General features: G+C 34.2%; 1 protein-coding gene across 1 annotated transcript; it reads left to right on the forward strand.

Moving 5' to 3' along the window:
* Positions 1–12,793: 12,793 nt before the first annotated feature.
* On the forward strand, positions 12,794–15,142 carry LOC116341380. Its single transcript, XM_031768402.1, has 2 exons — positions 12,794–13,632; positions 13,746–15,142. Exons 1-2 carry the CDS (start codon positions 13,065–13,067, stop codon positions 14,000–14,002), a joined length of 825 nt encoding a protein of 274 aa, XP_031624262.1. The 5' UTR covers positions 12,794–13,064; the 3' UTR covers positions 14,003–15,142.
* Positions 15,143–15,554: the final 412 nt, after the last annotated feature.

Here is a 15,554-nt window from a genome sequence, read left to right on the forward strand (position 1 = left end):
TAGATTCTAACTGGTGGTTTCCGTTGATAAAGCAGTCATATTTATATAAAAATCGTGTGAACTTGCATTTTATTATTGTAATCAAATTGCTTGTATGTGTACCACAAGAGTAATGTGTGCACAATGAGAGAGTACAACAACAGCAACAGCAACGGCGACGACGACGACGTTTTAGTGTCGACAATGGCACAAATGTCTCGGTGAGAAGTCAAGATGAAGTTACGTGATGGAGCGAACGAGACAGTCAGAAAAGCTAAGTGGAAAAATAGGTAAAAAAGAAAATACGAGAAACACAACAAAGTCTACTAACATAGATTGAACCGCATGCAGAAGGAGAATTTCATGTTAGCATGATGAAAAGTAGTAAAGGCCATGTAAGCTGTCGACAGTAGAATGTATTTGTGTGGTGCTTGTATCGTTGTATTTGTTGGTGTCAAAAGAGGAGAGGTGAAATGAAGCAAATCTGATTTCGATTTCGGTTGGCCAAACCAAACATACTGACACTCATACCATGATTTGCTACCATTGGAATTTGAAGTAACCACAGATAGATCATAGACATTGGGCTCATGTGCTATTGGCCAATGAGCGTTTGTGTATGTGCGCACCATCGAATTGAAGCCGCATAAGGTTAAACGGCACGCGAAAGCAAGTCAATAAGCAAAGAAAGCTGTGAATTTGTGGTTGTAACATTCGAACCGTTTTGATATTTGTATTTTTTTCTTTTATAACTGGTACAATTACAATATTTTATACGCTTTTTTTCTTCTTCTTCAAATATATATCTATCTATCGATTTTATGGCACTGTTTTTCTTTTCAGTCACGAGCTTGTTGCGGGACAAACATCGTCGACCGTTCAAGGAATCTCTCACAACACTCAACCATGACTATTTTGAATCTTTTTTTTTATTGGTAATCAAATCAATCCGGATGCATCTTTATAAATTAGCTTCTATAATGAAAAATCATCGAATCGAAGAGAAAGCAAAAACCAACAGCATTGCTTCAAATGCATACCATAGGACCATTTATTATTTTAGATTTTATAATGATATCGCATTTATTATTCTGTGCATATTTTTTTCTCGTCTTCCACTTCTTTTTCATTATACTATTGGAATTTTTTCTATCATTAGTTATATTTTGTAGGCTTTTAATTCATTTCGACTAATTTCATGACCTTTCTCTCCTCATTGTTATTATTACCGTCAATGAGACTTACTTCACGATTCAGTTGCGTTTCGGTCGAACACCATTCAAATCAATCTCATGCATAGCACTCTGTGCTATGCGATATGTTTTAAGTGCATATGAGATGGCAATTCTTGAAAGCGAACAACAATAGCTGCAGCATCATCACCATCATCATCATCATCAACAAACGATGTCTTTCATTCTCATTCCGTATGGTTGATGCTTGGAACGATGTTGGTAACGTTTTGCACGGTGCATTGAAACAGGCACATTGAACACCTCAACTCATTTGACCTCTATACACAATTCCCATGTTTGGAAGTGCGCCATCATAAACGCGACCGAACAGAGAAAATCGCATCCAAAGTGTGTGCGCACAAAGCACATGGATGAAAATGAGTCAATGTTCACAACAAAGGGAAGACTATATTGAAGCTCGATGACGAACCACAATGCTCGAATCCAAAAACCTTTGTATTTTCCGTTTTCTTCTTCTTCGCTGATGTCGTTTATCAAGCTTTTCATTTTTTTCTGTCGTTATCGCAAAATCTCAAGATTAATCGCATTTAATATAAATGTTGACAATTAAATAAGCGAAATGAAAGCATGCAAAATACGAAAAAACGATGCAAAAAGGTAACAGTTAAATCTGGATGAAGTGAAAAAAGCATACACACACAAGCGGTTGAAAACCGATCTCAATGTCATACATTAATTACATGATAATGTTTCGTTTGCAAGTATACAATTCAAAATTCATTTTCTCATATTTTCTTTTCCCTTCTGGGTTGATGTTGCGGTTACCGATGCTCTTTTTATTGTTGCTGTTATGAGAGTGAACCGCTGCTAGTGCATTAAATATTAATTTAAAGCTATAAATTAGATATACTCCGGCATACAATTGAGTATGATGTACATAACCTTAAGATAGGTCGCTTTTTGATCATAATGATAATAATGGGTGGTGAAAATTCAAGTGAAAGAGATACAACGAAATTGTGGCAGATAACAATGAAAATGAACACACAAAAAATGGCCGAACAAAGCCCGCCGAATTAAAGAGATAAACGCGCATTTAATGGAATGAAGAAAACAAAATCGTTTCATAAATACTTCATTTTGCATTGGTATGCTGTCGCATGTCCGAAAGCGGCAAAGTAATCATTTCGTTATTTTCCCTTCAAATACAATTCTTGGCCGATTTCGCTTGACCAATTCGTCGTTGTGAGTGCGAGAGGGAAAATGTCTGACGAAAATATCAAGAAGAAGAAGAAAAGCACAAATGCCATTGTCTTGTTTTGTAAGAAGCCGCACATAATTATAGTTTAATAGGCGTGTGTATTCATGGAACACTGAAAAAGTTAGAAAAAAAAACACAAATCAAAAATTAAGTTGTAATTACAAATTGGACAGTAACAACTGCAATAGACAATTTACCAGATGTCATCATCACAAAAGCGAATGATTTTTACTGTTCACCTCATCTCTATCGGATACAAAGAATATGGTAATACTCAATCAGTTGGCCTATTGTATACGTACAAGTGGCGTCATTTCATAAGACATAATAAGCGTAGAATGAACGATTTTCTGACAGATTTTTTATTTTGCAAAAAAAAAATGAAAATGGACCGCAATTTCTCTTGTGCATCTTATGATTTACAAGATAGAAAGGGAAATGTGAAACGAAACAGGTGTTTGATTCGGATTCAGTTTGTATGTTTTTATTGTATGAAAAATGATAATACAAAATGGTTAAGCGAAAGAACATATTTTTACTTTTTAAAAAAGAGGACAAAGTCAAGCACTTTTTCATCACCCAAATATTATTGTGCAGCTTAAAATGTACGAAGTTTCATTTTGCACAATTTTGCCACTTCAACCAGTTTTGTTAATTTCCAAGAACCAAACATATTTTCTTTCTATTCTCTGAAAGAATGTTCTTTTTGGTTGCAATAGTTCGAAGCCCCGGTGAACTCAAGGTATACTTTTGATTTTTAACGTTATGGCGTACGTGATAAAAAAAATTGAAAATTTCATTTTTTGGGTGTAAAAACATAATTTTGGATGTAATTTATGTCATTAGAACACAATGGCAAAGAAAGTTTGTTTTATCGCCATTTTTTCACAAACAATATTTAGCGCCTATTTCATTCACTTAATTTAACTGCATTTTAAGTTTTCCGGTGACAAATTTTGTTCGGTGGTTCTTTAAAGAGAAGACATTTGATATCTACACGTCTAATCAAATGGTGTGCACTAAAAGAACGTTATCTGGGTCACACATACCGATTTTGTTCATAAATAAAAACAAAAAGAACATAAATTTATGTTGATATTCAGTCGTCCGTGTGCCAAACTCGATTCAAACTGAAAACTAAACAACAGAAATAAACAACACACTGAAATCTATACGAATAAAAAAAAGTGAACAAATTACAAAACGTGAACGAAAGTTTTTCTCGCATGTCAATCCGTGCCATCAATTTTATCGATTTCCTTTGGTTCAGAAACGTTTCCCATGGAAAACGAAAAGACCTTTCCTATAGCTTAGCAAAAAAAAACTAAGATGTATGCAGCTGTTCTTTTGTTTTTTTTTCTTCATTTTCTTATTCTTCCTCTGATACGTTGGCGTGTCGAAAATCATATTTTAAAGCTATTAAAATCGATTGTTTCAAATACCGAAAAATGGGAAAACGTGCGCACAGCTCTCGCCATTGACGATGGTCAATAAATAATAACGATAATTTGATTAGTTTAGATCAATAACTGATACACACACATCATCGATTCGTATTAATAAATAGCTTCGCTGCTGTCTTTGATTGTTTTACTAAGCGAACAGTTTTCACATTTCCATTCAAATCCGTAAAATATTTGACCACTAAATTTTCAACTGAACTGGCATGTATTAGTCATTTCCTACCACGGTGATGATGATGATGATGTGGCTTTTTCTCCCTATCATATATCAATGTTAACGCAATTTCTATTGCGATCGCGCAAGTATTGGCTACAAAAGAAATTACCTTCATCAATAATACATATATTCTTTTTTTTATCTTAAATGGCGAGCACATATATCTCTTACAAATTCACATGAGGTTAACAGCAACCAATAGAAAAGTCATAGAGCTAATTTTTTTTTCTTCTTCAGACGAGAAGAAAGTGATTCAGAGACGAAATCATAATTGAATATCACAATTTGGTTTCACTTGGCTTTTCGCGTTATTCAGTTCGATTTGGCGTATGGCCATGAGCCAACTATATGAAAATCTATGGAAATGTATTAATACAAACATTTTATTTGAAATTTTTGTTGTTAATGCTGAATATATTCTTATGAATGTGAATTTAACGATTTTAACATCTTTATTTTTGTTCAATAGACAATACTCTCGCATACATGATTCATGATATTGATAATCTCGCCGTAGCCGATTATATTGTTACACTCTGTTCCGAGTAGTGTGTGTGTTTATATGTTTTTCATCTTTTCCATCTTAAAATTTTTATTTTCGTTTCGCGTTCATTGTTCATTTCACATTCAATTGAAACTCTGTTTTTTTTTTTTTTATTCGAAAAACACTTTCAAACAAAGAAAAATCGAACGAACAAGTGAATGCAAGTTGCGCACGCTCGCGAAACAAACATGAATGAGCGAAACGATTAAAAATTGAAGATGCGCTCCAACTTAAAAATTTATGTGTGCTGTTCAATGTGTCCGATTTAGCATTGAAAAATAAAATCATAGCGAAAACGTGCTTACCCCATGAACATTCCATATATATAAATTGTGTGCCGTTTGTAAAAGTCAAAATGGAGAAAAAGAAGACGGAGTTGATGATGACGATTGTGATGATGATACGGGTAAGAATGCGCCTATCGGACATTTTCCAAAAACTCATGCATTACAATTCATGTGCAAAAACTATAAGCGATAAAAACATTCAAATTGTGAATTCATGTTTAGTGCATTAAATATGTGTGTATTTTCTTTCTCTGTTTCTTGATACTAATACTTCATTCAAATTCAATGGAATCATTTTGTGCATGCATTTTTGTTTTATGGGCGCTGAAACTGAAACAAAATAAGCAGTTACATGCGCATGACATTACAAACGCAATATGTCTCTCTCTCACTCACTTTCTTCGTGTGGTATTTTAGTAAAATCGAGTTCTTTTTCTTTGAATATGCAACAATTCAACAGTCAAATTGTGCATTGTATGTGAATTGAGCAAGCAGATCGTACAATGCAGTCAATTTTTGCATCAAGTTGATCTTTTTGAGATTTCTGTTTTTGTTTTTCATTTGTATTTTCTCTTTCACTTGCGATTTTTGTGTGACAATGATTTTTTTTTTTTTTTTTACTTTTCCCATTGAGAAAAGGTGCATGGCCTGGCCAACAGCATTTTATCAAACAATTTTAAGACTTTTCCACAGTTAACCTTTCATTCGGGTACAATTGACTTTATCTCACCGCATCTATCTCACTATACGTGGCCAATTTCACTTTTAGCGAAATAGATGAAAGAAAAAATGGTGACATTGGGTACGGCGCAATGAAAAACTGTGACATCCCTGATTTCATTTGTCGGAATCACATAAAAACAACAATCTTTAATGTAGTTTGCGTGCCACGCGACGAAAATATGTCGCATGAGAAAATGCGAAATTCTAACATTGTTTTTTTTTTATAAATCAAGAGTGTCACACCCATCGAAGTGTGGCCGCTAATTTGGCGTTAACACTAAAAAAAAGTGTTTTAACGATTTCTAACTAAAGCGTTGCCGCCAATTTTCGTGACGAATTTCATCATCGGCATGAACAATTTGTCGATATGTTGCCTTTGTCGAGAGGCGCACATTGAAATGATTCACGTTGTTTCTTGTGTTGTTTTTTCGTTTTGGGATTGATAGAAAGGTTCTCTCACGTACCACAATATTCCGCTTTTACTTTTCCTCTCGCACCATATCGAGTTTATAACTCAATTTTCACACCAAGCACACCAAAATAAAAGTCGGTATTTGTATACATACTTTTTTTTATTATAATTATTTCTTTTATGTTTTCTCGCCAATTTTGATTATATCAATTTTGTCGATGCTGGGAAAATGTGAAACACCACAAATATTTGTACATAAAAAAGCCGTAATTAGTTTTCTGTTTGACTATTTTACCGAATGTTTACATTCATAAGCAGTAGCTGCAGGGTTTTCTTTCGTTGTTCATACGTGGGGTCTGGCCATTGACAACAGCCGGATACAAAGCCGTGTCTCTTTCTTTTCAAACTCAAATCGACCGATAGTAATTGTTATCAAAATAACAAAAGCCAGTCTAGTCACAGTTGTTATTTTCTCTTTGTTCGTGTTGTTGTTGTTGTTGAATGGGTAAGAGATGCCCATGTCATCTGAATTTGTGGTTTTCTTTTTATTAGAGTGTGTGTGCAAGGTAATAAACCGTACTCTTATAAGCGGACAGTTGTTGTCGCCACCGTTAGTTTTTTGATTAAAAAAAAAGTGCGCAACGAAAAGAAGAGAAGTGAAAAGCAATTTTCTCTGTGGATTTTAAATAAACTCAGGCCATTCAATATGTTCGACAATCGATTATGGTCGTAAATTTTCGTTGAACGCGTCAATTTCAATAGAAATTATTTAGTTGACATTCATTTTCGATTCGCTACGCATCATTGATTTTCACTTGATTATCGCTCGCACGCACACACACGAATTTCTCTCTTCGTCAACATTTTGTTTTCTTCACTATTTTGGTTCTTTGGTCTTTTTGTATGTGTATTGGTTTCAATTAAACACGTTACTATCGCAATTGGGCACACCGCAATTGCAAATTCTGTTTACATTTGCAATTAACCCATGCTCACTTTTCCGATTAACTTTTATTCTGTGGACCATCATGTTTTGATCTTTGCATTATTGACAAATAACTCTTGAATGTGGTTTTCGTTTTATTTTCTGTTAAAGAAAAGAGAATTTAATGTGAAATGAAATGTGTGCAAAAAGTCGCAATTAGTTGGGCGAAAGAATTAAGGTTAAACACAAGTAAAAGTGTAATTCTTCATTCATTTGTGTTTATTGGCATTGTTTTCTTGTGGCCATGGTAGCCAACAATTGATGAAAAATTGTTGTGTACATCTAAGTGTGTTCTGATTCATGTTATAAAGACGTGCTATGCGCGTGCCAATCTGCAAACAATGCTAACCGTCATTGCTTGAATGTGTCTCGGTTAAAAAGAAAAAATAGTCATTAGCAGAACCGTCATTTTATTTTGCATTCTTTGTCACTCTCTGTTTTTCATTCACAATTCTATGCCGTTCACATAAATTGACACATTTTAAATTGAATTTCAAGAATTTTAATTCACATTTGCAAATTGTTTTCTCTGGGCCCTTTTTATGGGCGCAACAAATCATTTTCATGATCACGATCGGTTCACGGAACCGATCCTCGCCCCATCGAGCGGGGCGGGCGGAATTCGTTTCATGAATCACTTCGGTGACGAATTGAAAATAAACAAGATACCTAACTCATAATCATGACAGATTGTTTTCTATTCCACGTACAGCTTGAGAATTCCTCGAAAACGATGTACCCATGTATGTGCGGGAAAAAAGGCAAATTTTCAAATGACACTTTCGAAAGAGATTAATTTTGGTGCGAATTTTGTACGCGACAAAAGTTTGTATGGGTCATCCGAAATGTAAATAGCATCGAGTGTTGTTATTGCGTGTAAATACCGACACATGACTTGATACATTCAACCCACTGAACTCGGTTGTTGTTTATGATTAATTTTGATGATCATCGTTCGCATTTATCTACCTGTTTTTCATTACTTTCTGCATTTCTTGCCGGCGACTTGAGATGCGGAACAAAAACACGTTTACTGCACAAATTACGGCAGGCAACACTTTTTTCTGGACTTTTTTTTCAAACAGTAAATGGAATAAATCATATTGCCGCCACGTATGACCATATTACGATGCTGTTTTTTTTGTATTATTCGCATTATGTCTACACTCTCGAGTAATTTAAATCGAATTGGCAACGTCTTTTGGCTATTTTGTACTCGTAACGCCACTATTGAATTTGTCGAGCGTCAAGCCCATTCAGTTTTTCTTCTCTAAATAGGCAATTTCCGATAATGGTATTTTCTCCATCGTCTAATGGGCCATTCATAGAATTTAAGATAGAAACGTTTGTACGGGATGGAAAAAAATTCTTTCGTCTCAATTTTAGAATCATTATGATTGTTTAACGTATATGAACTGCTGATGCTGCTGGGTACCGACACGAAAATTGAAAAAAGTAATACATGTATAATGCGGCTGACCGTAGAAAATGGCCATTAAATTGGCCGACACGTACTTTGATTTTGCGGTGTGTATTACACACTGAAACCGATGAAAAATAAAATGAATTGTAAATAAGTGAATGGAATGGAATTTGATTTGGTGGGCGGTGAAATTTGTTATTTTTTATAAATATAAAATGTGCAGCGGCGATAATATCGAGAATTTTGATCGTTATAAATATAAATTGATTTTATCGAATCTCGTTGAGAATGCATAACTCTCTGTGTTTAATTATGATACTTGAGTCTGTGAAAGACTTTCATTCCAATCCACCTTGCAGCAAACTGCTATTCAGCAAAGGTGCTTGCCCGCATGCAAATGATCATGCATGTACCAAGTGTTTTAACATTGCATTGTTCACATACTCGATTATGTGTACGTGTGTAAGTCTTTTTGTTTGGTGTTGTGGTCGAGCATGGTGCCGATATTGTACTACTACACAACTCTAGACAAGATTTTAGATTTCAAGATCATTCGTTTGGTCTCTGTTGTTGCGCCCAGCAAAATCTCGAACCAGCATTTCTCTTTTATATACTCTATCGTGCATATGCTCGCCGTTTTGTACCAGCAACACAAATCTTATTCGCAATTCGCTTACAATGAACCCAAAATGAATAAAAAAAATATAGGTAAAAAAGAAATGAAGGCACGTTGAGAAGGGATTGAAATTCAAAGCGAAAAAATAGAAACAAAGTATATATACTAAAGTACCTTGTTATTTTGCGGCACAGAAAAACAAAAATACAACAAATTAAATAAATAAATAACTAACAAAAGATGCATACAACACACCAAACCAAAGCAAATAAGATGAGATAAAAGAGAGAGAAAAAACCTAGTCGAGCCTACGATGTAAAATCAGATTGGAGCGCAGTCACTTTTTTTTCTTCGTACATTTGTACCATGCCAAATACGAGCCACAAGAATTTTTTTCTCGAAATGAAAAAAATGCACATGTAATGCTACAATCTTTGTCTGTCTTCATAGATACACAAAATACGAATCAAAACAATCTTGCAACAGTTAGCAAGAGATGATATTTTCTTTTTCAGATTATATACACACTTAAAATAGTTTCAATGCAACCAGACCATTTCATTCATGCAAAATAAATGATGTTCTCTCGGTTACTCTTTTCTTCTTCTTCTTCTTTTTCTTTACATTGCGATTTTGTTGTTACGGTCTTTTTTTTTCAGCATATTACAAGCCATGCTTTCCCATCGCGCGCAATTCGCAAATTATTGACTCAGTTTCAGCAGTACGAGAACAACAGAGAGACAACAACAACAACGTAAAATACTCACACGCGTACAATTTGTTCGTCATTTTGTACAGTTAGTGTTTGTAAAAACACATACTACATCCGGAATAAGACAAATAGAAATAATCATAATAATCGACGTCAAATATTTCATGTGAAATAATTAGAAGCTGTGGGCAGTCGCATTTTTCAAAAAAAAAAAATGCACATGCATAACATTTCAATAAACTGAAGTGGTTTTCATTCAATTATGCGAAATATTTTGACCTAGGAAATCTTAGAGAAAAGTTGTTGTTTGTGATTGTGGTTATTCAGTTGACCCAATTTAGAAGAAACAACATGAAAATAAAAATAAACTCCTTACAAATATAAAAAAAAACTTTACCGCTTCAAGAAATCCACTTGTCGATGGCACTTTGAAGTGGACTATGATTGACACAATGGTTTCAGCAAAGTGCTTGTTTGCTCAGATCATGAGAAATTGTTCATAGATTTTTTTTTCTTTCAAATCAATACTCCGATATTATCAATAAATATTTACGCTTTGCGGAGGAGAGTGAAGATTTTGTCAAAACTTTCATCGGCACCAATGTGAATGATACACTGTTTGCCAATAGCTTGTTGATCGTCGGGAAACCATTGATTCCACTATGTTTCAATTGTTTCTTTATCGCCCGCCGATTTTTAGAAAGCACTCGATAATTTAATAATAACCGACCAAAAATCCATATTTCCATTTTCTGTATACAACAACATTTCTTGCTGGGAACTCAGATTCAAACACCGACCGGTGCATGTGTGGCGAAGAGTGATTTCATCAATTATTGTTTATTTTTATTTTTTAATCGTGATTAAATTAATGGATTTTGACTCTGTGTTTTCCGGAAAGTCTTTTGTAATTTATTGATTCTTATCAGTCGATCGTTCTTCTTGGCTCTTCTAATAAATTTCGCTGCACTATTGATCCATTGACATTTCGTTCAACCCGAATTTAATTTAAGTGATTTAAAAAAACATTCAATCGAACGATGTATATACATTTGCATATTCACCTTTGAAAGCCCCATTTTCCAGAGGCACACCGTGTCAAAGTTCTTTTCGATATGTTATTGCCGGTTATTGCATATTTATTGCTTGTAAATAGAATATATTTCATTCGAATAGAATAGAGGTTGTCAATTATTCAAGTGAAATCGAATCGTAGGAGTTCCGTGATCAAGTGGTCGGCATTCATCGAGAACAGGAATCGCTTGACGGGTGATAAAATGTCATTCGGTCAATTGTGAAACTCTTTTTTTTTTGTCTATTTCAATCATAATTGTTGTTTTTCGTTAAATGCAATTTCAAGATAACAACGTGTCGATCGAGAGAGGTCGATCGTAGAAGAATTAACTTTCTCTGTGTGTATGAAACAACAATTCCTTCTTCCGTTCTTCCGCATCGCCAAAACCACATACCACATTTTTCGTATATATTTATTTTGTTGCTGCGAATAAATTAACGAGTTTTCTTTTTTTGCATAACTAAGTGCACAGTATTCATTCAAGTTACCGGGCGGCCAGTTGAAATACAAATCGAGGAAAAGTGTAAAGTATTTCATTTTACAGTTTGAAAAGAAGAAAAAAACACATTCATTTGCATAATTTGTGCGCGTATTCGTCGTCTGCAATACAATATATACTTATGCTTGCTTGATTACTTGTTGCCATTCTTTTTCATTTTTCTCTAATTGCCGATGTGTGTTGCGGTTCCTTTTCAACGTTTACACAGGCAGATGAAGTGCATGCTCCAAAAATCCACCGCTTTTTGAAGTGAAATCGGATGTATGCCGAACTAATTCAAATTCTCTCGCACTCAAATCCATTTAATGCGCCAAGATTGTGAAGAAGATGCGGGCGAAAAACTAATCTGCTTCGAATATGTGTGAGTGCAAGCTTGTGTGTTTTCATTCTATGTGCCAATATATAGTAATCCATCATGGCATTTCTCTGCCCATAACAAAGTGCTTTTGATGCCATTGTTGTTGTTTTCTTCGCACATCATTCTTCATGCGATCTTTACATCGAAGTAGGTTTTATCCATTTGTTTCCCATTGTAATCACATCAAAAATTTTGTGGAGAAAAATCCAAACATTTCGTTTAGTTTCGATGAATGCTTCACACATATTCGCAATCAAACATATCATTCAATGTAATTTCGATCGATTAACGAAAAAAAAAAAATTGCCGAGAATAACAACAATTCCAACGAGCGACCATAATAAATGGTGAAATGATAATTCTTATATGTATGTGAAAATGAAGAAATCGCAACCGCGTAAACGTGTTAAACAAGCGGGTAACAGGCACGCAAACACGCAGCCCTTCTAATTTATTTTGGAATTAAAACGTGCGAGAGGCGCAAATGGTGCGCTGTTGTAAAAAAAACATTATTTTCTTTCTTTCGAGATTGAAATGAACGAGAGAGAGCCAGTGACGGTGGCTGTTGTGTTTGAGTAATTTCTGCGTTGCGAGTATATGCTCAACAATGATTTGGCGAATTCGTGTACACAACAAATGAAAACTATGGCAATCGGCCAAATCGAAAAATGGTGAGCAATTGAAGAGATAGAAATTAATCAAATCATCAACGGTAGCTAACCAAAACAACTACATTGATACATGAAAAAAAGAAGACCAACAATATTGCAACTGAATGCAATGTGCAGTGCCGAGAAGTGAAAGAAGAGATAAAGAAAAAAGAGGCAAAGCAAAAAAAAAACCTAATCTCAAGCACAAACACTGCAATGCACCGCACAGCACTGAAACCGATGGAAAAAATGCAATACATTTTTATGCCTTAATAGATTTGCTCTAGCAATTTATTGAAGCTAAAAATTTTATTCAATTATCATTATGCACATTAACACGCTCTAAAACCATTGGTTCCCTAATGCGATCTTATTTAATCGCTGATCATCGGCAGCTCTGAAACAATTGCTCAAGATCGTTCGTTGGATGTACATCTCTCGTAATTCGTTTGGGATTTTTTTCTCTTGTTTCGACGCCAGCAGTCCAGTAGAGAACCGACCAAATTGCATCGTGGATTTATTTTTGTTGTGCATCCTTTAAAGAGATCATTGGCTGGCAGTGTGCGATAGAAAAGTTTAGTGCAAAAAAAGTTCATGCAGTGTGAATTTGAGAAAATAATTTAAAAAATACACATATATATATAAAAAAATAAACGTAGCCAAAATGGGAAAGTTGCTGGGGATTGTATGTGCTGTTTTATGTTTTGTTGTTCTAGTTAAGGCTCACAATACCAAACCATTGGCAGCAAATAGTGGCAGCAGTTTAAATGCATTCAGCAAATTTTATAGAAATTGTGAAAATGCGGAGGATATATTTCGTTGTATAAAGCAACAAGCATTGAAATTAGTCAATCGTGCATTGAATTTACAATCGATTAAAGTGGTCGATGGTGTGACATTGTTGCAACGTGATCAACAACAATCGTTAAATGCCCAACGCAAATCAGCTGATAATGATATTCTACAAAGTGAATCGGAAATTCGTAGTCTATCGTCCGATCAATTGGACACAACACTTATGAATGGTATTGGTAAATTGCTAACCAATTTTCAATTGCAATTGAATTTACCAAAAGTGATTGACTATGCACAAAATGAAGTTGTCGAAGTGGAAGAAGGACGAAAGAAGACGAAAAAATATTTGGGTCCATTTTTAGCAGCGATGGCCATCAAAGCGGGAATTTTAAAATTGGCCTACCACTCGATCGCTATTGTTGCCGCCAAAGCATTGAGTAAGTTTCACTGATTCAGTGTAATTTCAAATTGAAACATATCACACAAAAGATATCTTTTTCTAATTGAAAATTATCATATTTGATCATTTTTTCTCGTTTCAAATATACAGTTATTGGTAAAATTGCACTTGTAATCAGTGCAATTATCGGTCTCAAGAAATTGGTTGCACCCGAAGGTCATGAAAAAACAACATATGAAATCGTGAAACATCCACATGTTCAACAATCACACAGTTACTCATCGTCCCATGGTGAATATGACAATCACGAAGGCGTTGGTCAATATCACCGCAGTTTTGACCAATACGACGAGCTAATGATGAGAAATCCGGCTTTCCGAAACAATTTATCTCCTAAATACAATTAATTTGGCACAATTAATTGATTCTAGTGAGGAAAAATAGGTAGTAGAGGAGAAAGTGAATGGCTTATTTAGACAGAAAAGAATGGAACAAAAAATTAAACGTAGACGTTAGAAGCAGACAAAATCAACCAAAAATTTAAACCAAAAATAAAGAGAAATGAATACTCAAACGAAAGCTTCACCAGTTTTTACTAAATGCGATGACTTTAAAAATGATAGCGGAAAAGGAAACGTAAAAAATGTACACCAAAGTCTCTTTTGTCTTTATTTGAAAACAAACATGAAATTTCGTATTATCATCAAAATATCGGTACAAAATCGTGCTCCAAATTTCAAGACGAAAAATGCCAGCCAATTGAAGTGACCAACGAAGAAAATCGTTCTATTGGATATTTGATTGAGGACATTTATTTTTCGTGTGGAATTTATGCCGACACGATGGAGAATCGAACATTGACCATTTTTTTCAAAACATTTATCATCCATTCATGCCAAACGCAAAACTCATTCCAAAACATAAAAAGACTATCTTAAACATAACACACACACAAAAAAACATACAAACACCTACAGAATTTTGATTTTGTAACATTTAAATTGATGATTTTGCCGAGAAGCCTCTCATACTGCGAGAGCCTTTCAATTTCGAGGATTAATCACATATTGTTGTTGTTGTAGACGAACGGGCTGACCAAAAAAATATATATATAAATATAAAATGAAAATATTTCTTCTGTTTATTTTTTTGCATCAAACAAATGATGTTATTATTTGTTTGGTAATAAAGTGTAAGTGAATTATCCAATAAGTATTTATTTATTTATTTATGTATTGTACTCCCCCGAAATACCTATTTATTGTTTTCTATTTACATTGTTTATATGTTTTTTTTATTTATTGAACATTACTAAATTATTATCCATTAATTTAAACCTTTTTTTTGTGTTGTGTGTGAACAGAACAACGAGACGAAAAACGAATGGCATACATTCCTTTAGCAGTTATCATTATCTATAAAACAAAATGAGATAGAAAATTGAATTAAAAACCGTGTATTGTAACAGCAAATAGCGAGCTTGAGAAGTTTATGAATAAAATAAATAAATAAATAAATATTACGAATACGTAATTTGAGACAACAAACATTTTCTTCTCTGTTTTTCTTTCGTGAATCATTTGCGACATTTTATATAATTCACCATTGCAGCAATTTTTTTGTCTTTCCTTTTCTATGTTTCAGATGAAGAATTTTACAAGTGCATCAAGAATATCTTGCGCTGGATCACAACATAAATCAACGCTTTTTTTCGCAAAGAAAATCACATTTTCCCGTTGGTGTAAAACAAAAGCCATAACCGTGTGACTGCAGCAATAAAAGTGCGTTGTTACTGTTGGCACAGAAAAATCATGAAAAATCGGTTCCTATTCATTTTTCAAAATGTTTCTTCTAACTAGATTTATTGCCGTACATTATTGTGTGCAACACGTCAATTTAACATGCATTTCAAATCTAACATTTCGGTCGACATTTGGTGGTTAATAAATTTAATTAGCG

This window comes from Contarinia nasturtii, unplaced genomic scaffold (assembly GCF_009176525.2).
Source record: "Contarinia nasturtii isolate CC-2019 unplaced genomic scaffold, AAFC_CNas_1.1 Cnas_scaffold_695, whole genome shotgun sequence".
Lineage (NCBI taxonomy): Eukaryota > Metazoa > Arthropoda > Insecta > Diptera > Cecidomyiidae > Contarinia > Contarinia nasturtii.